The sequence below is a fragment of the Mustela putorius genome, unplaced genomic scaffold (genome assembly GCF_011764305.1).
Source record: "Mustela putorius furo isolate JIRA1106 unplaced genomic scaffold, ASM1176430v1.1 tig00000813_pilon_pilon_pilon, whole genome shotgun sequence".
Taxonomy (NCBI): Eukaryota; Metazoa; Chordata; class Mammalia; order Carnivora; family Mustelidae; genus Mustela; species Mustela putorius.
Window position 1 is genome coordinate 1,205,802 of NW_025421485.1, and position 24,630 is coordinate 1,230,431.

At 40.1% G+C, this 24,630-nt stretch overlaps 1 protein-coding gene across 5 annotated transcripts in view; it reads left to right on the plus strand.

Moving 5' to 3' along the window:
- NBAS (NBAS subunit of NRZ tethering complex) overlaps positions 1-24,630 on the plus strand; it is a 316,898-nt gene that overhangs the window by 74,693 nt on the left and 217,575 nt on the right. For all 5 annotated transcript variants that reach the window (XR_006608058.1, XR_006608057.1, XM_004745820.3 and 2 more), the window contains 9 exons: positions 4,639-4,702; positions 5,633-5,826; positions 7,035-7,292; positions 8,040-8,165; positions 11,328-11,479; positions 12,761-12,901; positions 13,159-13,237; positions 18,950-19,054; positions 19,685-19,821. Coding sequence is in view for 3 of the 5 variants with exons in the window: in XM_004745820.3 (XP_004745877.1) it covers positions 4,639-4,702; positions 5,633-5,826; positions 7,035-7,292; positions 8,040-8,165; positions 11,328-11,479; positions 12,761-12,901; positions 13,159-13,237; positions 18,950-19,054; positions 19,685-19,821 (1,256 nt within the window). In the remaining 2 variants the exon portion in view is untranslated. The remainder of the gene's footprint in view (positions 1-4,638; positions 4,703-5,632; positions 5,827-7,034; positions 7,293-8,039; positions 8,166-11,327; positions 11,480-12,760; positions 12,902-13,158; positions 13,238-18,949; positions 19,055-19,684; positions 19,822-24,630) is intronic.

The window sequence follows — 24,630 nt, forward strand, 5'->3', positions numbered from 1 at the left end:
AGAGTCCTTGCAGGTTATGTGAATGACATCACTGGAGTTGGGTCGTTAATTTGTGCTGAGACCCCGGAAACGTGAAACTATAAATAAGTCATTTACCAAATATATTGGGGTCATTTTGTGTACTCATCACTGGCTGAGAAACTTCCAAAAGTGCTTCTTTCTCAGTCCAGCAATAGTCAAGGGACCTTGGGTCAGCCAGGTAGGACAGGGCTCTGCCTCTCCACGTGGCTCTTCTAGGAAATGAATAGCCGAGCCGATGAGTTTGACATCGATTACATGGTAATATAGAGTGTGTAGTCATCTTCTCATTTTGGCTAAAACATGGCCAGAGAAGAAACTAGAGTTATATTGCCTCTACAACCTTGGCCTCTTCTACCAAACTGTGAATGCAGCTCATCTGGGGCTGGCTTCGTGTAATTTGTCACTTTATTAGTTTTTCATACTATGCCTTGTGTGATTGAGTATTTTCTTTTTAAAATCTAATGATTAAAGATAGTTGTGGAAGTGCCTATTCTGATTTACTTCTTTCCAGTTTTGAGTTGATTAAATACTTCAGCTTTCATTGTCAATATGAAAATCCATCTGGCAAGAAATCTGTGAGTATTAAGTTTTGTTCATGTCTGGAATATAGTAAAATTGCCAAAGTGATTTTCATTTCAAACATTTCCCATATGTTATGTTTATATATTTCCATCTCATTTTTGACCTTAATTTTTGTCTGAAGTTTTATTATTTTTCTATTTGTATTTCTTAGATGAAATGGAACAGATAAGTTTCACATCTCCTACAATTTTATTTGCTCTTTGACACACTAGTTGGTATTGAGCAACTTTGTTAAATGGATCAATCAATGAAGAATAAGTGGGAAGATGACAGTTAATGTGATTAATCTTGATTTAAGCCACAGCTGTTTTCACAGCTTCATTCAACTGTGAGCTTCTGGAGGATAGACGCAGAATATACATTTCTTCCATGGGGTCTAACATAGAGCTTGGCATATTAAGTACTAATAAGTGTTTGTGGAATGAAAAAAACAAAAAACAAAAACATTTGACAGGTTGATTTTATGCTCTGGAGGCAGGGCCTTCGTTATGTGTTGCTTCCAGCCATTAAAACGAATCAGCAAATAAAATTCCTAAATCTAAAGAAAATGTTGCCATAGCCATGAGGTACAGATTTTCTGTACAAAATCTGTAAGTGCACTCTTAGGACATTCTCCTCTAGGCTGCTGCTGTACCGGAAGTGGCGGCACCTCGGGCTGTTTTCAGACACGGGGTGGCACGTCCTACTAAGCAGAGTGACATGAAGGTTACTTCTCCACATATGTCAACATGGTCCCAGCTGTGAGTACCCCTGGCGTGGCACGTTCTACTAAGCAGAGTGACATGAAGGTTACTTCTCCACATATGTCAACATGGTCCCAGCTGTGAGTACCCCTGGCGTGGCATGTCCTACTAAGCAGAGTGACATGAAGGTTACTTCTCCACATATGTCAGCATGGTCCCAGCTGTGAGTACCCCTGGCGTGCTTTCATGGAAGTCCTGGGTTCTTGGTGACTCTGCTTTCAAAGCACTAGCCTACGGAGTGTTCATCAGATGTCCTAAAGCACGGCCAGATCACGGGTCCCCTCACTGACAGAGTTCTTAGGGATGAAGGTTGCTAAGTCTAAGTCTGGGGGAAGCAGTGGAAACATCAGCATTTTTGGGGGGCGGTGAGGTACCTCTTAATCCCCTTTACCTACTTTTGCCCATCTCCCCCCACTCCCACAATTACCTATTTGGTTTCTGTACTTATGAGTCAGTTTATATTTTCTTCCTTTGTTTTGTGATTTAGATCCCATATATAAATGAAACCGTATAGTATTTGTCTTTCTTTGTCTGACTGACTCCACGTAGCATAATATCCTCAAGGTCCATGCATGCTGCCACGCAAATGGCAAAATCTCACTCTTTCGAATGGCTGAGTAATACTCCGTTGTATGTATATACCGCCTCTTTTTTATCTCCTTTATCAATGGACACTGGGTGGCTTCCCTATCTTGGCTATTACAAATAATGTTTTAGTGAACCTAAGGTTTATCTATCCCTTCAAATTAGTATTTTTCTTTGCTTTCTTAAATTTTCTTTCATTCAGGCTTTCATAGCCTGAAGCAGAGTGAAGTTTGGACTTTTGCTTGAGCTTCTTTCTTAAATAAACTGTGCAGATAATTTCATCAGACTCACACCTACTGTGAGGTTAAACATTTAGTTCACATATCTAGAGTGAATTCTAGGTGTACTGCAAAGGTGATAGCATGTAGATAGTTAGGTATATATCCAGAAGAATTTAAAACAGGTGCTCAAACAAATACATTGATATAGGTATTTGAGCAGTACTGTTCACAATAGCCACAAGTGGAAAAAACCCAAATGCCCATTAATGGAAGGCTGGAGAAATCAATTGTGGTTAACACCTATGACAGAATATTAATAGTATTCAGCCATAAAAATGAGTGAAGTACTGATACATGTTATAATGTGGCTGTACCTTGAGAATGTTACATGACTTTAAGGAAGCCAGACACAAGAGGTTACATGGTCTGTGAATTCATTTATATGAAACATCCAGAACAGGTAAATCCATCTGAGGCAGAAAGCACACTGGGAGTGGCTGAGGGGAGATGGAGTGGGAAATAACTGTCTGCTGGGTTTGTGGTTTTATTTTGGGTAGATGGAAGTGTTGGAACCTGAAAGGAAGTGACGTCATGGTGAACATACCAATAGCCAAATGTTCAACCGACCGAGCCACCCAGGCGCCTTCTGACCTACTTTCTTTTTCCTGAATAAATTTAGTCATTTTTAACCTTTTTTGAACTTTTGTTAATGTTATATTCTCTGACTAGAATGTCTTCCTCCACCCATGTTCTGTGTCCAGATTTTATCCAGTCTTAGAGCACCAAGTGTAGCACTTTCTTTGTGCCTCTTTAACCCCCTCCCTCTCTCTCAAGCCTGTATGCAAAATGGTCTCTTCATCCTTTGATACCCTTGGTGCTTTTATCCATACCTCTTTTTGGGTAGTTACCAAATTTGAATTTGGGTTGTAGTAAATTTTATCTGTTTCTTAGCTCTCTGCCTGCTTGAGTTGTGGGGCCTACGATATCTGGTTTCTTTTCCCCCTCTCACAGTGTAAGGGCACCGTCTGCTTTGACTAAGGAGCAAAAGAAACCACACTTCTTAGAGGGTGTAGGAATACTAGTACTATGTCAACTCATTTTCCTATACCTTAGGCATTCTAATTGGAGTGTAGGGATTTAAGAGATTAATCCATTCCCTAATTCAGCATTTAGCTATTCTGACACGTGAGCACCATGATGGGTCTGGGAATATGAGGACGACTGACAAAGCTGTGGATGCAGAAGAACAAATCTCACCTTCTGGTTAGAAATTGAAAGCACAAGACACACCCGTTATTGAAGCCATCTGCATGGAGCCATATTGGTTTCAGGGGGACTGAAAATGGCTGAAGTGCACTATGAACGATCAAATAAGTTCAGTTAGTTGGTTATTTTCACATATATACCTTCTGGTATTCTAAGTCTTGGAAAGCTAATTATCTTTTTTTTTTTTTGATAAAGTAAACCAGGACAATCTATTTATTGTCTTTTATGGTAACTTTTTGGGTAAAGTTTAAAGAATTATGTCTTCTGTTCTTGGGCTGCTCTGAGTGATTTATCATAGTGGAGATCAGGAAGTTCTCTTACGCCATGGAAGGAAGTATTAATTTTCATGCTCTAAAGGGTTAGCCACTGAGAAACTGTTAATAAGACATATATGCTTGTTCTGTTACATTAGATGAAAAAGCATATTTTGATGAAATATAGCATTTTTTTTTTTTTAGGCTTACGATTTTAGATAAATAGACAAATGATTTTTGCTGGCCTTTTCCCATACTGTTAAAATTCTGAAAATGTAATAATGAATGAGCCAAGAGGATGTCCGGCAGTGTCTTAGTCTCAATTGTTTTATGATATTTGAGATTCTAGAAGGTGGGCACACTATTATGTTCCATGAAATTAGAATATGAATAGATCAGGTTTGAGGATTGCATGGCTATATTTTTTTACTTAGTAAATGCCTAGTCCTGGGAAGTCAGAACAGCAGGTAACGGGGGGTTGCAGAGTCCTGTCAGAGCTGGGGAGCCCGAGGCCTGAAGAGGTTGCTCACCTTACAAGTTGTGGGAGTAGGACTTGCATCCAGGCCGACATTATTTACAACAGCAGAGTTGTTCTCCTCCCAAAATGTAAATGTGTGTGTGTGTGTGTGTGTGAGAGGGAGAGAGAGAGAGAGAGAAAGAGAGAGAGTGGGTGCGAACTGTTCATGTATCTTGCTCTCATTTGTATTAATTGCATACTTGCTATCTTACTGTTCTTATGCATGCTATTTTCTTCATTAAATTGAGTCACAGTAGTTGCATGCGCTCATTTGAAGTGTAAGAACAAGATTATCGAGAGGAATAGATTTCAGCTAGGTATAATTAAGAGATCGAAGGAAAGCATCATTTCCATATTTTGTTACTTCGGAAAATCCACAGTTCTTGATGTTCTCTTGATTTTCTTACATTGTTGACTCAAGAAGTCTTATGCATATTTTTCATATTTAGCCAGGTTATGATGACCTTAATCCTGATTGGAGACTCTCTGTTGAGAAGAGGAAAAAAATCAAAGGTGAGTTGTATGAAGTATGATAATTAAAACCTTAAGAGACTACAGTTGTATAGTAGAAGTACTCTTTGGACGATATATGTAGGAGACAAAAAAAATCTTTTTCTTTTTACTCTCCAAGGTTCTCTGGCTGAGGCCCTAAAATTAGATTGACACAAGACAGGTTAACAGGAAAAAAACAAACAGATGTTTCTAGCGTGTACCTTGAGCTTACACGTGGGAATACCCAGAAATGAGTTAACTCCAAGGGTTCTTTGGAAATTGGTCTTATTTATAGAGAATATTGGCAAAGGAACAATAAAATTATTAAGAGAAGTGACAAGACAAAGAAAAAGAACTTTTGGTTTCTCAAATTTCTTAAAATATTTATGTCAAAATGGCATATTTTTGAGGTGGTGATTCTGAGCTCCTTCCCAAGTTTAAGAGGAAATCAGCTTTGAAAACTGTTATATGTCTTTCTTAAATTTTTATTAAGAGTATAATTCTCTCATATTGCTTGTCTGAAAAAGGATATATGAACATTTTCTAAAACCTTTTTTAAACCTGATGATATATATACTTTGTATCAATCTTATGATATGTATACTTTGATATACCTAATGATATGTATACTTTGTACCAAACTTTCAGCTTACTCTGTTGAAAATGCTGATATTGTCCCTACATTCTTCATTTTTTAAGTGGAAAGACCTAAGAACACTTACTCTTGAATCCTTAGAATTTTGGACTTTGGTAAATTGTTGGCACTTAGATGTTTATTAAATAAATTACCATTTTGTAAAAATTTGAGTGATGACTTAACAATTTATTTTTTCTTACTTAACATGTTTAGGGCCCAAATACAGTTTTTAAATTGATCTTTGGACTAAATGTGTTGTATTTAAGCCACGTCAACGGATGGACTTGTATCGATTTTTTTTTTCCCTCCATTAGATAAAGAGTCCTTTTACCCTCTGATAGATGTAAATTGGTGGGCAGCCAATGCAGTGACTCTGGCTCGTTGCTCTGGTGCTTTGACTGTTTCATCAGTGAAAACTTTGAAGAATTTACTGGGAAAATCCTGTGAGTGGTTCGAACCATCACCTCAAGTCACTGCTACCCATGATGGAGGATTTTTAAGTTTGGAGGTAATGCTTTCCCTTTCAGAGAAGCTGGTGTGTTGGAAAATAAGCATGTACTTCACCAAAAATTGGAACACCTGATTTTAATGTAAATCTAATTTTTTTTAGTGATGGCTGTCCATTTATCTTTATCGAAGTATGGCTAACCATTTGATTTTTAAATTTTAGCAATCCCATTATCTTATCTTGTCCTAAAAACAAAAGTCTGTGATTGGAATCAGAGATTGAGTGCAGTATAATAAAGATGTATTGTTTCGATTAAAAACCTTGCATTGTAGAAGACTGAAGAAAATGGAGTCATTTTGTTCTTCGTAAAGCATTTTTTCTTCACTGGCATGATAGTTTTTTTTTTTCTTTCCTCCTTTTTCTTAGATTAGACATCTTAAAATGTAAAAGGTATTTCTATTTAAATATGGTCTTTAACAAACTCTTTCCATGAAGTTTGGGAACTTAAAAATTCTGGTTCTTTTTAGTCAAGAAAACTTGTTTGTCTAATGTCAAAAGACTGGAAAATAGAAGCTATTAATTTAAAGTTATGTTTTGGTCATTAAAGATTCTTATTCTAAGCCTTTCAAGGTTAAGGACCTTTAATAGTTTTCACATCAGTGCAGATTCACAAGTATTTTTTTACCTCAAAGTTTGTTACTGAGTCTACAGATGTTATTTAAAGAGAGCCATGGCTTAAAATTGAAGGCAGCTCTATTAAGTCTGGGAATGAAAGTTATCTTTAACAGTCAGGCTTTCAGACTCAGAAGTTTGTGAAGCTGTTAGACATTTTTTTTAAAAAAGGGAAGGAGGGCAGGAGAGCCATTCTCAGTAAAGCAAATAAATACCTTCATGTTCGTTTTCTAAATAGATGAAAAAATCCCGTTTCTCTACAGCAGGTACAAAAATGTCAAAAGTGAAGGAATTAGCATTCTTTTTATTTTCCTAAAATAATTGCCAGACCTATATTTGGGAGATTATATTAATGAGCCATTATGAAAACAGGGTTTAGTTGTGGAGATTTGGAGCCAATAATGCAATGGATATTTCTGGAACTGTTGATGGGTATACTGTTTGTTGTTGGGTTCCTCTGAAGTCTGTTCTTTGTCTTCACCATGTGGCTCATGGAACTGGAATAGAATTAAAAATATTTTTCTCATGGACTCTAGAGCTTGTCTTGAGTTCCTCAGTACTTATTTACTGATTTCACATCTCCTTTTTCAATTTAGTGTGAGATTAAACTTGCCCCCAAACGATCTCGTTTGGAGACCAGGGCTGGAGATGAAGATGAAGGGGAGGAGGATTCTGATTCTGATCAGGAAGTTTCTGCCAAGGCTCGCTACTTTGGCTACATCAAACAGGGCCTGTATCTGGTGACCGAAATGGAGCGATTCGCACCTCCGCGGAAACGCCCGCGAACTATCACCAAAAACTACCGCCTCGTGAGTTTACGCTCCACGACCCCAGAGGAGCTCTATCAGAGAAAGGTGAGGGAACATGCTGTCACTATCAAAGTTCTCACAAGCCTCCAGATTTTATTTCAGTGAGAAAAACCTAATTGTTTTTCTTTTTTTGGAAAAAACCCCAATTTTTTAAAACAGAACTTCCAAGAGGGATTGTCCTAACATTGATGTGTTAGAAATACCAGTAGGGTAGAGCTTTGAAAATAGTGCTGGCTTTGGGCCTGAGGAATCTAAATGAAAACAGTGATTGAAGGATGAATCCACTTAGACTGTCCACTTGTGGCTTAGCCAGGTGTCTAACCCTAACCCTAACCTTAACCCTTACCCTTGGTAAGTGCCGCTGTCTGCTCCGACTGCAGATGGTGGGGGAAGAAGCGCAGGCTTGCTCTCCAGTCAGGGGTTTGCTTGGGAAGCAGACTGAATCCACACTGAGCATTCCAGTTATGTCTGTTGTTCCTGCAGTGTCCTGGGTGGGCCCTGGACTAGGAGTCAGGCTGTTGGCTGTCCTTTCCTGTCGTTTTACTCTATACATGTGGGCACTTCAGCTGTCTCTCAGCTTTCTGTTGAGTGTGGAGAGAAATACGTGCTCTGTGTGCCGCTCAGCAGGTTGGTGGGCTTCTGGTACCCACCCCCCCAGGGCTCATGAGACTAGTTATCAGTGGGTCACATGCTGCAGAGGTGAGGGGATTTTCCTCATCCGTGACCTCATCATGGCGACACTGTGGACTAGTCAGTAATGTAACCTTCCTATTCCCATTTCCTTATTCCAAGATTGAAAGTGAAGAGTATGAGGAAGCCTTGTGTCTGGCCCAGACCTACGGCCTGGATACGGATCTAGTCTATCAGAGGCAGTGGAGGAAGTCCGCAGTCAACATCGCTTCGATCCAGAATTACCTGGTATGTTTAAATGTTTTGGTAACATGGTATAATTCAAATGCATGGCTTTTTTTGGAGGGGGGGAATGCTGGGGCTTCATATTGGAGCATTTTATGTTGCTGACATTTCTGTAGCTGAAGCGTGTTTTATTCAGTGTGGAGAAGTTCTCTTTTATCTCGTTGTATTGGCCTTGCAGCTGGACTTCGTGCTGAAGATGGGGGAACAGATAGTCACTGATAAACGAGTTAACTGCCTGGTTTTACTGGTAGTTAAGTACCAGTTAACTACTTTGCCTAACCCTTTCTTTTCCTCTAGCTCAGTTACTTTTCTTCGCCTACATCATTCAGGGTCCGCTCAGGAGCTAGAAGCCACCCAGTAATTTGAACAGGGAAAGTTTTAATATGGAGCCTTATTTTTCTAGTGAGATTTACTATAAGGGGGTAAAGAGAACCCTAGGGAGTACCTTTGGGCTGAAGGAGCATCCCCAGGGAGGAAGCAGACTTGGAGGGGAGGCCCGCTCCCTTGAGATGGGATTCAGACCTCACTGACCTTTGAAGGAATGGCTGGCGCCCACTGGATGGAGGAGTTCTTTGGGATGCCTCGGGCCAGGGCTGGTTCTTGGTTGCCAAGGTTGGCAGGTTGGAGGAGGTGGGATGGATGGGCCTGATGCCTGTGGCTAGGGCGCCCTGGTAAGCTGAGGCTGGGGGTTGGAAAACCTCAGAGAAGGAACCATAGCCAGGACCGAAAAAAAAAAAAAAGCTCCTAGTTTGCAGATGGGCATCATCTAGGAAGACTCCCCTGGGCCTTGGAGATTCACTCAATCTGCCCGTGGGGGTTTCAGCTGAAATTCAGTTGGACGTTCTGTTCAGCGGGAATAAAGGCGGAAGCAGCCGCTTCCAGGGGTCCCCTACATGCACTGCTGGCTGCTAAGCCGTAGGGACAAGTTTAGAACCTGAGCACATTAGGGCTAGAAACCAGAGCCTTTCCTCCGCAGTGGCCCTCCAGCGCCCTCTCTTGATGAAGCTCCATGTTCTGTCAGTTGCAAAATGGAAATGCTGTCCATCCCATGACTGGCCATGAGGAGAGCTCTTGAAGCTGAGAGGCATTAGATATTTGACATATCAGGCTTGCCAAATTTGCTTTCTTTGTTTAAATCTTGCAGCTGGACTCTTCCTGCTGCCCGCTGCCTGGGTTAAATTTGTTACATAGCCTGTGTATTGGAACCCTCGACACCTTTGTGAGGACACAGCTGGATTTATGGCAGGTTTTAAAGAGGGCATGACTTCTCATGTGACATTAAAAAGGGAATATGCCTTTGCATTTAGGAAGATCTAAGAAATGTTGGGGAAATTTCATGATAATTTTAAAATGATACATAATGTTTATACATTTATGTACAAAATTGTACATAAAATTATTGTACATGAGTAATTAAAAATAACATAATGTGAGAAAGTTTTAAGAAGTTAATGCTTCAACCAAATCGGAAGACAAACTGTTAGTAAGTTAGACACCAGAGAAGAGAAAGCATGAGAAATAATGAAATAAAGGAGGAAGTTCCTTGTATTTCCTTTAGAAGATCAGAACACCAAAGCTGTTTTGTGACTTTCTTTCTTTCTTTTGTGACTCAGGACAGTGAGTTGTGAGTTTATGTGTGCCCATTCAGGGCTTTCTCTGGAACACAGTAAAGGACAATATTGGTCCCTGAAGGAGCTGACAGGTGTTAACAGAGACAAAGCAAGTACATTTTTTATTGGGAGAAATACCTAATTCAGCTACGTAAGTAGGCAATTAAGAGTAGAAGTACTAGGCGAGAGAAGGTGAAAGGTTCACAGGAGAAGCATAAATTGGCCTTCCCTTCTAGGGAGCTTATAATATTTCTGTTAAGGTTCATGTCTAAAATATAAATCACCATAAAGAAGATTCCAGATAAAGGCTGTGGGAACCCAGTGAAAGTAGCAATCATTTTAGACCCAGTGGTTCTGGAAGGCTGTAAAATGAAGACACTCTGAGTAGATTTGAGAGACTTCAGAACAGGCATCCTGGAATTAGAAGAGAGGAAGCTTTTCTTCATGGAACAAATGATATGAACAAATTCAAAGGAAATGAGCATGACTTGTGACATCGACTAAATTTGTCATAATCATCGTTTCATGTCTGCATTAGCACCCGGCCCCCTTACGAGCTCTGTAAGTCAACCCATCTGCCGCATCAGATATTAAACAGCAGGGAACTTTGGGAAATATGATTAGAAGATACATTGACTTGGGTTCTGAAAGATGTGGAAGGGTTGTGATGACTTAGGCTTTTTATCCTTAGGGTAATGGGGAAGTGTTGTGGATTTTTGACTGTTGGAGGCACAGAAGTAGATGGTGTAGAAGGTGAACTGGCATGGAGGGGGAGTATTGGTGGGAAACCCTACCAAGGCAAAGATGTCCTAGGCGTCATGTGGTGATTTCATGGACTGGTATGGAGGCCATAGACCTGGAGAAGGGAAAATGAGTTAAGAGGCATATGAGGAAAGAACTGATAGAATGGAATGTATAAAGGAATGCAGGGTAAGAGTCAAATTTTACTTAAAATTTATAACCACAATGACCCTTTCTTGGAAGAGGCTAAGTCAGGGATTTTGGATGGGGTCAGAGGAAGCAGTTGGGAGGGAGGAATGTGCGCTTGGTCTTTCCAAAGAATAGCACATCATGGCTTTTATGATGAAATTATCATCTACATTTTGTGTTACATCTCATGGTCAAGTAAATCTAGAACGCTGATGCCCTGTGCCTCATTAGTTTTGTTTCAAAGTGCAGCATGGTCGTTAAAATAGACTATGTCTTATCTTGCTTTTCTGCTTGCTGTTCTACTCTGTTAGATAGCCCAAATGCAAACTAATAAGCAGCTATAAAAATTTGGGGAGATCTTTTTTATGTTTCTGAAGGAGTCCTGAACTTTGTGTTTCAGTAGAAGAAAAAAAAGAAAATTGTAGGAATCTCATTGTCTGTGTCTCATTCCAGTTACCATTAGGGATTAGCTTTTTCCTGTCAAGCTTCTCTAGCAGCTACCTGTGGCTAAGGACTAGGGTAGCTCTACTTCCTTAGGTCTAGCTTTATGATTCTGGAAGGCAGTTGTCCTATGCTATCAGATGTCCTGGGTTCTTTAATGCCGCTGTCTTTTATTTGTATCCAGAGCAAAATAAAGAAACGATCCTGGGTTCTCCATGAGTGTCTGGAAAGAGTTCCTGAAAATGTGGATGCTGCGAAGGAGCTGCTTCAGTACGGACTGAAAGGCACAGACCTGGAGGCTCTGGTGGCCATAGGGAGAGGAGCCGACGACGGCAGGTGGGTCAGAGACAGATCGGGATCCAAGAGGAAAGGTGACTTTGTGAAAATATTAAAGCCGAGGCATGGCAGAGGGTAAACTTTTCTTTATTTAGGTTATCCTGTAATGAGACAGTTGCCTTCGATCAATGCTCCTCTTATCTGAGGTCACAGCTTTCTTTCCTTTGAGTTAAATGTGTGTATGTATGATAGCTTGATGCTAGGAAAAGAGCAGATTCTACAGACCTTTATCGGATGCTGGCAGCTTCTAGCTGTGGGCTAAAGGCACTTACCTGGGAGGGCTTCCCAGTTAGCAGCACCCCTTTGGCAAGTGTGAGCTTCATTCATTTTGTTTGTCTTGGCTTCCTACCTCCTTTAGAGAATTCGAGTGAGTAAATCGTGTGTCTTAGGAAAGCACTTTGTAAACCTGTAAGTACCACACAAGGGTCTGTCGATAATAATAGTAAAGTTATTTGACAGGAGTCATAGCTCGTTAGACATTTGGAATTTTTTAAAGATATAAGTGTGATAATATATTTAACAAGTAAGTACTGTAAATGAGACTGACGTTCATTGTCATTTTCAGACCTTGTTTTTTTGTACTTTAATTAATTAATTTTCAGTAATCTCCATGCGCAGTGTGGGGCTTCAACTCGTGACCCTGTGATCAAGAGTCCTATGTTTTATGGACCAAGCTAGCCAGGCACCTCATAAATTTAGTTTACTTTTATTTATTTATTTATTCATTTACTTTATTTATTTGTAAGATTTGTATTCATTTGAGAGAGAGTGAGCATGCACAAGAGGGAGCAGGGGGAGGGGCAGAGGGAGAGGGAGAAGCAGACTCCCTGGGGAGTATGGAGCTGGGCTTGATCCCAGGACGCGGGGACCATGACCTGAGCCGAAGACAGACGCTTAACCCACTGAGCCACCCAGGAGCCCCTATTTATTTATCTTTTAAGTAAACCATTTTGAAACCTTAAATAGAAGTGATTCCGACTGTAAACTCTGGGCAGCATTTTCTCGATGGGCTGTTTCACATTGGATAAGTATAAACCTCACATGTTTTCCGAAGTAGTTCTCATTGCCATGATATTAAAATTATTGTATATGACGATTAGTGATGACTTTTTTGCCCATCCTGTGGATATAATGAGTGAATCACGTTCCTTGCAATACAAAAGCTTTCTTTCAAATAGTTGCTTCTTTCTGTTTCTATGGAGAGCAACTTAGTGATAAAATCAGCCCGAGTGGGGGAAAGCAGCTTTCACTAATAGCTTTGGGTTTTTTTTTTCCTTCCAGATTTACATTGCCTGGTGAAGTAGACATTGACAATATCCCCTATGAGGAGCTGTCACCACCCAGTGAAGAGCCTGCCAGGAATAAAAAGGAGAAAAAGATCAACAAGAGACGAGAACTACTTAAATTAGTGAACTTCGCAAAGTAAATGATTTATGACTGTTTGGTACTTTCTTAAAAATAACTGGTCACTTAAGTGTGCTCTTCATGAGGATTAATTGCTGTGAATTATTCTAGCAACGCAAACCAAACGCAGTTGGTGTTATTTTATCCTCATGCTTTTGTGTCCTGTTCTGTCAGTTTGGGGCTCAGTGGAACATTGTTATTTTTATTCTATTCTAACTCGTAGAGAAGTGCGCTTCTGTGTTAATGTAAGTGCCTAACACAGCTATTCACAACAGGTTAACTCTGGAACAAAAAGAACTCTGCCGCTGTAGACGGAAATTACTAACCTACTTGGATCGACTTGCAACCTATGAGGTAAGGAGTAGTTTTAATCAAACCAATTAGGTTTATTCAGTCCATCATTATAAATGATACTGCTGCCCTAATATCTGACGTTCTTGATCTTTTTAACTATGTATGTTTTGGGAAAAATTCATTTTGTGCAGAAGCAGTTTCTCTTATATAACTGCTTTGGTAAAAATTAAGAGACTGTGGAAGGCAGAAATCATGTTAGTCTAGGGAGCAGAAACACTTTAGCCATTTCAGTGTATCTGTATTTTCTAGGTATGTGATGCTTTTTATTTACTTTGATTTTACATTTTGATTTTAAGGTTATGGCATATAGCTGTCTCCAGTACTGAATTTCAGTATACACTGGGTTTTAGTAATCCTAATATGAATATTTCTGACTCATTTTATTTTAGTGATTTGCTAGTGCATTGAATTTAGTTGGTTGAACTTTGGTCCTAACTATGGCCAAAATGAGACACTTCAACTTTATTTTTTTTGTTTGTTTTTATTTTTTATTTTAATTTATTTTTTAAATTTCTTTTCAGTGTTCCAGAATTCATTGCTTTTGCATCACACCCAGTGCTCCATGCAAAACATGCCCTCCATAATACCCACCACCAGGGTCACCCAACCTTCCACCCATCTCCCCTCCAGAACCCTCAGTTAGTTCCTCAGAGTCCACAGTCTCTCATGGTTCATCCCCTCCGATTTCCCCCAACTGTCTTCTCTCCATCTCCCCATGTCCTCCGTGTTATTCCTTATGCTCCACAAATAAGTGAAACCATATGGTAATTGACTCTCTCGGCTTGACTTATTTCACTCAGCATAATCTCTTCCAGTCCTGTCCATGTTGACCCAAAAGTTGGGTATTCTTCCTTTCTGATGAAGGCACAATATTCCATTGTATATATGGACCATATCTTCTTTATCCATTTGTCTGTTGAAGGACATCTTGGTTCTTTCCACGGTTTGGCGACCGTGCCCATTGCTGCTATAAACGTTGGGGTACAGATGGACCTTCTTTTCACTACATCTATATCTTTGGGGTAAATACCCAGTAGCGCAATTGCAAGGGTCATAGGGTAACTCTATTTTTAATTTCTTATGGAGTCTCCACACTATTTTCCATAGAGGCTACACCAACTTGCATTTCCACCAACAGTGTAAGAGGGTTTCCCTTTCTCCACATCCTCTCCAACACTTGTTTATTGTCTTGTTGATTTTGGCCATTTTGATTGGTATAAGGTGGTATCTCAATGTGGTTTTGATTTGAATCTCTGTGATGCCTAGTGATGATGAACATTTTTTCATGGAGACACTTGAACTTTAAAAAAGGTATACTTTATTTTTATTTCTTTAGGAACACAAACACTGACTGTTTCCAACATTCAGATGTTGTTAAAGGTATTTCAGGAAAAATACATAGTTTAGGCTGCTTTTTCACATGACCCTCACAGCTGACATTACCCAGAAATTGATATAAATTCCTAACTTTTTTAAAGTTTGACTTCACTTGCAGATTACTTCCTCCATCTATGTTAGTCCTCCTTTCTATGGAAACAGCTCTCTCGGCTCTTGGTAATGGCACACAGCAGGTGCTCCGTAAATGTGACCTCTAATATTATGATGCTTGTCCCCAGAATAATGGAGATATTTAGTACTTCTAATGCCTATAGGCAAATCTAAAAGCATTTGATTTCCTACCTGCTAATAAAATAAGTGTTTTCAAACAAAATACCACTGATAAAAGAGGGCTGTTTATGGTTACTAGAAAACATGATAGTTATACAAATAAGTTGCAAAAATTTTTTAATAATTTTATTTATGGGTACAACTAGTTTGATTGTTGGATGGTCCTGTTATTTTAAAGCCTATTGTTTTACTGTACTGGAGTTTTATTTTGAGGTAATATATAAAAGCATGTTATGAGCTGCAGAAGGCAGTACAGATAGGGTTTATTACGTTGTCTTAGCCTTTGTTTTACTAAATTTTATTGATTTGAGATCTTGAAGAGTTCCATGAAATGTTCAGAGTTTGACTATTCAGTTAATTTTCTTTCATTCCCCTTCAGTTATCGAATTGCTGTTTCCCTATCTGACAGTTGGAAGTATGTTCACTAGTGCCTGGTTTAAAGTATTTTTTGAGCCCACTTTCTTGGAGAATTAGGCTAACTAGGCTTTCGAGAAGTAGGTGAAGTTGATGAATTTGGCTGTTAAAACTTAAAAATGAAGATGTTCAGACACAGTAGCTCACCAGCTAGATAGTAGTAGAGATAGGCATTGCATTTTAATCCTGAGGCAAGCTTATTTTATGAATCCTGTGATAAATTAGATAAAAGTGGATTCATTTCTATGTGACACAAGTGCCTCGTAGGTACCAGCCATCATGGCAGTGCTGGAGGTGGAGATAAGAACAAGGAAGTGTCCTGGAGTCCACATTATGTAGGCATAAATGGTGACAATTACGCGTGAAGAACTTAGGAAAGAACGTGGTGGAGAAGGGCATTCGGTTTTTCCTGGGGACGTCCTAGAAGACACTATATAGGAAGTGTCATCCCAACTAGTCCTTAAAAAAAAAAGGTAAATTTAGGGGACTGGGGAGTGCTGCTCTAAGGCAGACATGGGAGCAGAAGCTCCAGGAAGGTGTAGGGGTTTGTCTTGGTGGCTGCTGTATCCCCAAGCTCAGACGGGTACCTGGCTTCTTGAGGAGCTCAGCAAATATTTGTTGAGGCAATTGATAGGTAAGAGACTACCTTAAATATCAGCACGTTTGTTGAGGACTTATTGTTTGTTGGCCACTGCGCTGGGTACTGAATCCGGATTATTTCCCAGCAGTCTTTCAGGCAGGTAGTGTTTTCCTTCTAGTGTTATGGATATGAAAGCTGAGGCTTGGAGAAGGAAAGTGATTTGCTTAAGGAGAAAGCAGGAACTCACAACAAGGCCTGCCGGATTCGTTAGCCCGTGCTGATAATCTGCTGATAATCCGCATGCGCTGTATGAAGAAAGGGGGTGGGGTGTTCCTGACTGAGTGAGCTGGTGGGGGGAGCTGGCCTACCAGGGAGCCCAGCACAGACGGAAGGGAGAAGAGGGGGTTAGGACAGTTTCTGGCCACATTTGAAAGGTTTCTCATGCTGTGTGAGGAGTGGACTTGAACTGCAGGAGGTGGAGTGAGTTTAGGGAAGAACAGGATGTGGGTAAGGGGAGACAGTGATTGTAGGCAGCTCCTTCTGGAAGTTTTGTTTCAAGGCCCCAAGAAGATAATGTATGTGAATTTAGGAGTCCCCCCCCCCCCATAGAAGAAAGAAGTAATTGTTTGTATGCTAATGGGAAGGAAGCAGCGGAGGGTGAGGAGGAATTTATCCAACAGGAGAAAAAGGCAATAATGGCATGATTATAGAAATGGGATTTGGAGCATGAACAAGGTTTGGGGAGCAGATGGCTATAATTTTTCTGTTGTAGCTGAAGGAAGGAAATCCTGTTGGTAGAGATGCAGGTAGATGTGCGGTTTCAGTGGGTGCGAATATCCCATCTAACAGTGTCCATCAGAGTGTATGAAGCAAGTTTCAGTTGAGAATGGAGACGGGATAGGTGTTGGAGGTCTGGAAAGAATGGAAGAATGGTGGAGAAGTTTCTAACAGCATAGGGGAGCAAACATGTTAGGGAAATGTAGTACCGTGGAGGGACGGCAGATTTGAATTGAATTTATAAAATGTCCAACCTTCCTTAAAGGATGCAGAAGAGTATAATGAACCCGGGTGTACTTACTGCCCAGTTCAACCAATCTGTGAATCTTGTATCTTTTACTCTCGACTCCTGCCTTTTCTTTCAGCTAGTTGTTTTAAAGCAAATCCTAGACATCTTATCATTTCACCCATACTTATGTGTCTGTAACTGGGAAAGAATTAAAAAATAACCCAATAACATTATTATTTCTAAGAAAATTAGTAGCAGTTCCCTAATATCCTCTCCTATCCACTTCATGTTCAGATTTCCCTAGTCACCTCATAGATGGTTTTCCAGTTGGTTTGTTTGCATCAGGATTCCAACCGTGCTGAGATCTTGAAATGAGAATTGTCAGCTTGATTTTGTGGTATTTTTTCAGACTCCTGGTACCTTGTAATCAGGGTTCTTAGTTGCTTTGGATTAAGGATGAGGTTTTGCCAGGTGAGTATGATGAAGGGAAAGAAGCAAGGAATTAAAGAAATCTCTGAATGGTGACCAGGGACTAAGCCGGTTGGAAGGGATAAGAGACTTGGAGGAGAGAGAGCAGGTGAAAGATGTAGGGTCAGTGGGCCGGATGTCTCAGTGACATTGCGGAATTGCTGGAATGCCATGTGTTGGGTTGAGCTGGGGGGGTGGAGGAAGGATCAGTTGCTCAAGAATCCACTGTTGGACACGGAGATGTCCCAGAGACTTCCTTCGGGGGATGCTAAAGAGCTAGGGAGCTGGTAGGATGCATAACTGGGGTGGGACAAAGGGAGCGGTTTTTGTGGATGGGGCGTCCGGGAACTGAGAACATTTTTGAAATGTTTTCTTCCTTGGTTTCCATGAATATGTGTTAAACAGCCCCCCCACCCCATCCTGCCCTTACATCTCTGCTTCTGCAGCTCCTGCTTCATTTGCTTTGCTTTTCAGATGCCTATTCCTGACCTTCCCTTGTCCTCCCCCACGTCCTACCTTTTTTTTTTTTTTTCCTTTTGGGTTGATCCTTTAAATGATGTTGTACCTTAAGGCTGTTTTCATTCAACTTGATCTCCCTTGAAATCATACTCACTTCTGTGTTAGTAAGTGTGGCATGTATGTGACTCACCTCGCTCCAGAACTCTTGATCTAGCCACCTGCCTTCTGGGTGACTCCTCCTAGATGTGCGTGAGTTCCAAGCCTAGCATATTTGCCAGCGACCTTCTCGATGCCTCCCTCCCCCCACCTCCTCCACACCTCCTCCTTGTCTCTCTCCTACCTCAGTAAATGAATTCAGTCAATAAGTAGTTATTGGTTACTTATTATATGAAAAGCAGACTGCTGGGGATCTGGGGTTCAGCATTAAGCATCACAGACAACGAGCCCTATGTCATACGTTGCCGTGGGCAGATCCTTACTTGCAGTTGCCATGGCCATCCTGTTTGTGTTTTATGTCCCAGCTTTGGGGCACCCCCGGGAAGCCTTCCCCATCTTCCCAGGACCAGTTTTATAGGACTCTCCTGTGTGTGTTTCCCTTCGCCTGTTCCTGTGTGCCTGCTTGTTCCCACTAGATTTTAAGCACTTTGGAGGGCAGGAAATGTGTCCTGCTCATGGCATCACTGCTGCCTATCATAGTGCCCCTAGTGCATAGTAGAAGCTCAGTAAATATTTGTTGAATGAATGAATGGTTCAGGCTGCATTTTACATCAATCACCAGCAGCCGTGAAGTTAATGCAGGTGTTCATACTGCACTGCCATGTATAATGGTGGCTTACTTGTTTTCAGCAGGTGGTGGGTTTTGGTTGTCTTAATGTAATTTAATTTTTTACTGCCCATTTCATTTACTTCTTAATTTTTTTTAATTCAAAGTATTTATAAATACAGCTATTTTCAAAATAAAGGCAAGAATGCAGATGTACTACTTCAGTTAACAGTTGATAGTTTAATTAATTCAAGGCTTATTTATTTAGGGAGGCAGAGTTGTAAAGGTTTTTAATATTTTCTTGTCACCCATATTTAAAAGCCTTTTCATTATGAAGTCGCTGTTTCCCCTCAGGAAATCCTAGGAGTGCCTCATGCATCTGAACAGAGATATGATGCTGAATTCTTTAAGAAGTTCAGAAATCAGAATATTGTTCTCTCAGCAAGAACTTATGCTCGGGTAATTTCTTTTTTGTAAATAAAATAATTATGGTTATTAACACTTTCTAAATCTTTGAGCCGCACAGTTAATGTTATTGCATGCATTTACCATCATTTCATTTTTTGTTTTAATATTAATGTAGAGAAGATGGAATTATATTTTTAAAAATGTTTATTCATTGTCCCTCTGCCCCTCCCCCGTTCATGCTCTCTCTCTCTCTCTGGCAAATAAATAAATCTTTAAAAAAAAAAAAGGCAGGGGCACCTGGGTGGCTTAGTTGGTTAAGCTTCTGACTTTGGCTCAGGTCATGATCTCAGGGTCCTGGGATCGAGCCCTGAGTCCTCGGAAAGTCTGTTTCTCCCTTTCTGTCTGCCCCTTGCCGTGCTCAGAGTCTTTCTCACTCTCTCTCTCAAATAAATAAAATTTTAAAAAATGTTTATTCATCATTCTGACTTTTAAAAGTAAGTGATTTTTATGACACTAGGTTGAGAAATGTGATGCAGACTACAAAGAATTAGAAATATTTCAAAGTACCTTAAATCAGAACTGCATAAAAAGTTACTTTTAGGAGTTTGAATGTTGTCCTACAAAGTCATTCCTTTATTTCTAAGGCTTACAATGGAAACTTACCCCTTGCTGTTTATACAGGAAAGTAACGTACAAGCCCTAGAAATTCTGTTCACTTATCATGGATCAGACCTGCTTCCTCATCGCCTTGCCATTCTCTCTAACTTCCCAGAGACCACTTCTCCACATGAATATTCTGTTTTGCTGCCTGAAGCTTGGTATGTGACTGGGTTTACTGAATTTTACCTTCTTTTTAAATCATAACAGTTTTTTGTTTCATGCTAAATAATTTGAATTAAACAAAATTAATTTTAAAGTAATCTCTTTAAACTTTTTTCTGATTATAAAATTCTTTTTAACTTATTTTTAAATGACCTCAAAGCCAAAATGTGTCTAGCATAGGAAGATCACCTTAACTTAATGAACATGAACCTTACTTTTTATTTTTTTAATGAAGGCCTTTTGATTTTCCTGGTGTGTGCTCCATATGTTTTTATGGTTAAGAACAGTTGTTTTGTCTTTGTGGTTTTTTCTTTCTTTCTTTCTTTCTTTTTTTTTTTTTTTTTTTTTTTTTTTTTTTGTTAAGAACAGTTTTTAGGATAACTGTCTGTGAATTAGATCTTTTAGAAATGAAGTAGTTCTGAAAATATCAGGTGGTAGGTCCAGGGGACTCAAAAACGTCTGAATCTTGACTCTTAATAACTGTTTCCCCCCTGTGAAATTGTAGTGGGAGAAAGACAAATGGGAAATCAAAGTTCCCTTTAATTATTAATTGGACGATGCTCTTTATCTCAGTTCAAGTCTATTTGAGAATTGGGTCACGGTGTGGGACATAGACTCTAAGTTCAGTGGTCCTCATTGTATCACCCAGTAGGTTTGTGGAGGCCAGAATGTTTCTTCATGAGAATGAAGAAAAGAGAATAAGTTTGCCTCCGTGCCTAGCTCAGAATGGGTAGGTAGCCTATTAGCTCCAGGCCTGAGGCCGAGAGGAGTGCGAAGGATACTCCCCGTGTCCGTTACTGCCCTGAGGTCAAAGGCAAGACCGTGACCTTTTGCATCCAAAGGGTGAACTAGGTCAGTAAATGTGAGACTTTTACGTCTACTAGTAAATGTGGCTCAGTCACTGATTTGCATGATTTATATCCTTTCAGGATTTTTTTGAGTTTGCTTATCTTTACCTTGAATTGCCAGTCCCTGTGCTACTTGTTCGTGTTGCATATGTTGAGTAAGTGTGACTTGATCTATGAAGTCCGCCCGTGATCTTAAAACGCTCTAAGAGATTAGGACCATTCCAGTTGAAATCATTGTTACAAATTTTAGGTACTGGCAACTTAACTCTTTTAAGGGATGTTACTGGAATTCAGGGGATCATTCAGCTTCCTTCTTTCTCCCCTGTCACCCCCACGCACTATCCTATTTGTAGGCTTGGGTATCGATGGTGAAGGTGAACATTTATAGAGTAATCAGTAGGTATTTCCTACATAGGTATTTGTGGTTTCTACTTTTGGTATTATCCCTCTTATTACCGAGAACTGAGATTTACAGAGGTTTAGTAGTATGACTCTGTATAAAGTACGGCCAAGACTTGCAACTTATATTCGTTTGTAGTTGTAGATCAGAAAGCTCAAAAAACAAGTTCTAATTCCTCATTTTGTACTACTCTTGGTACTAAAAAAAAGTCTTTGTCATGCTAAAAGTGAACAAAAAGAAGTTTAAGGTGCTCTTTTCATTTTTATATGATTTCTTTTATATCCTTATAGTGATATGTAAAATGTATTTTGTGAATGTATATTCATAGGTATTTTTGAATATAATTTTATTGTTTTCTTGCTCTCTGCAAAATAGATCTAATCTGAATATAAATGACTTTTTTCCACTATAAATTGTTAGTACAGAGAAGGGCTTTCTCTTAAAAAAGACAGGGGGGGGGGCGGTGTGTGGAGGTGGGGTGGGGGGAGTGGGGGAGAGAGCTATCCTCTCTTGAAGTTTCTTTTTTTTTAAAGGTAATCTGTCCTCAGATTTGAGTTCATTGTGGTTATTGTCTCCTGATGACTGCTTAGATAAACATAGGATTTTCTGAGATTTCACAATTGGTATGCAAAATAGTTTTTACAAGGCCCAGTGCTGGGTTATCTCTGAATGCCCTCTGCTTCCTTTACTGGCTGTTGTAACCAATTTAAATTGTGACAAATACTTGACCTATACCATATTATAGCAGAGGGTAATAGAAGATAAGGTTATTCAGAATCATCATGTTGGGATATGTTGCTTAGACAAATTTTGAAAAGACTGGTTTTTTAGGAGTCTTTATATTCATTTTAACGCATTAAGGAAATAAAGATTTTTGTTTCTCAAGAAAGTCTCATTGAGTGTAGTTTTGCTCTAATTAGAAAGAATGAGGAACAACAGTAGGTTATAACAGTAATGTCTGTCTCCTTATGATTTTATGTGGCTGCAAAGCAAACCCGTGGTTACGTTTCAGGCGTAGCTTCTTCTGTGAGGTCTTCCATACGCTTACTCCTTTTCCTATATTTTCATCATTCTTTGTTCTTGTTCTATAACCCTTTTACAGTGTGTTTTTAGTTAGTCATTTTTAGTTCAGCTTTTCTCCCTCTTGTTTCTATTGTTTGGGTTTTTTTTAAGATTTTATTTATTTATTTGACAGAGAGAGAGATCACAAGTAGGCAGAGAGACAGGCAGAGAGAGAGAGAGAAGCAGGCCCCCCTGCCGAGCAGAGAGCCTGATGTGGGACTCGATCCCAGGACCCCGAGACCATAACCCGAGCCGAAGGCAGTGGCTTAACCACTGAGCCACCCAGGTGCCCTTGTTTCCTTTTTTAATAAGCATCCAACCTTAACCCAAAACTAACTCTTTAAGGTGGAGACCATCTCCTCCAAATTTTTGGATTCTCATGGCCTAGGGTGGTGCTTGTGTAGTTGAGTCTCTGAAAATGTTTGCTGGCTGGGTCAATTAGGGCTCTTGTGTCCATTTATAAGAGAGCTCAAAGGCTGTCCCTTAGAAAGGAAAACAGAATAGACTTCTTACCTCTAACAATGGAGGTGCCCTGGTTAGTGTCTCACTGAGGCTCCGATGGCCTTAATTCCGGAGTCCAGTGCTATTTTAGGGTTAAAGCCTGACTCTTGCCCGGCTTGAAGTTTCATTCTAATAGATGTGTGGATCAATAAGACCTATTTATAGAAATCATTTCCTTTTTGAGGAAATTTATTCTTCTTGGGATACTTGGTATTTATTTTCCAATCACTTTCAAGTCAGAGCAGCACAAAGTGTCTGTTCTGTTGGAACAGCAGTGCTCTCGTCCCCACCCACGGTGAGCTGGGCGCTCTTTGTATGCCTGGCTCTGTGGGAGGGATTCTGAAGTGAGGAAAACATGCTTTCTCTTTAGCAGAAATTAATCAGGTATGTTTGAGGCAGCAAGAGAATTGCCTGCATACAGCATCGTGCTTTCAAACTGAGAAGAAATAAGAATTGAAAAGACTCTAAATACATTTGCAGCCTTTTCTGCCTTTTTTTTTTTTTTTTAAAGCCTCTTCAGTTGCATTGTTTGAAAACTAATTTTTCTTCCTCATTTAGTGCCTTCAAGGACGGTAGAACTTTCTGTACACATGCTCGATTTTCTCAGAACGTACATACTGCGCAGCAGCTGCGTCCGTGTCATCCCGCTTTATCAGCCTGTCAGCCCTCCACTTGTATTTTGCAAGAAATGACTTTTCAGTGATCTGTTAGATGGTTAGATGGTTTGACACCAGGTACCCACCTCGAAGTGTATGGCTCCCAGAGGCAGCGTGGCTGTGAACTCTGCACGGTCTTCAGCTTACCCTTAGGATGGCATGTCCAGTCCTGCGTTTCCTCCCCTCCGCCCAGGACCATGGCATGCCTGCTGCCACCCTGGCGCCTCGTGGCCACTATGCCTCCTGCCTGGTGCGCCCTTCTCCCATATCTTCGGGTGACCAGGCCTCCTACTTCTTCTGCATCTCCTCTCACAGGTCAGTCTCCTCCTCTGACCACTCTCGTTCCCTAGCCTCGCTCCCTCCCACTGCTTGTGCCCTGAGCAGGTGTTTCTTCCCCGTACACACACCTACCATCCTATGGTTGGTTGTCCTCTCTACTCTGCCTCATCTCCCTTGGCCACCCTGTTTATGATTTTACCCTCACTTCAAATTCTCCTTTCCTGCCTTATTTTCTTCCTAGATTTTATCACCCCTACCTTAGTTTGAGTTCTATTTACTTATCCTGTTTTCTACTTCGCACTTGTGTTTTCTTCCCTTCCTTAGCCCCTGCCGCATTTAGAAGATCGCCTGGCACGTTGTAGGTACTCAGTGACCACTTGTTGAGTGAATAAATGAATGAATGAGTAGCAGATCCATAAGGAAAGGACCTTGTGTCTTGTTCACTGTGTAGAGTGTACATGGGAGGGTAGGTAGGGTTTTGCATTTTAGAGTCCAAGCCATGTAATATCTTGAGAAGTAATAGTAAGTTACATCAACAAAGTGGCCTTTTATTTGCCCCATGTTGAGATTCTGTAGGCAGAACTTTCTCTTTGGCATTTACCCAAAGTTTGCAGTTTTGTTTGAACCAAATTTGATGAGTGTGATTGCTGGGAAATTTCTGTGGCATGTGTTAATTTTGTGTGCGATATTGTCACTCTTAAGTTATCGTGTGTGTTGGCAAATGATAAAATGTGAGCAAGTTTTTGTAAAACTTCGAAATTACATTTTCTATCATAGACGATACGTCTTTTCTTAGCTATCTATCATTTGTTGTTGCTATAAAATGTGTATACTTCATATTCGAGTGGACTGTTTTAGTTGAAGTACAAAGGTGATATTTCTTACTATATTAGCTTCCACAATTTTTGCTCATAGGTTTTTATAAAAGGGATTTTTTTTTAACTTTTGGGATTTTTTGTATTTATGGCGTGTTTTAGAAAGATTATTTAATTTTTTTATTTTATGCCTCTTTTCCTATTGTAGAATCTTTCTAGAATGGTGGAAGTAACCTGGTTTAAA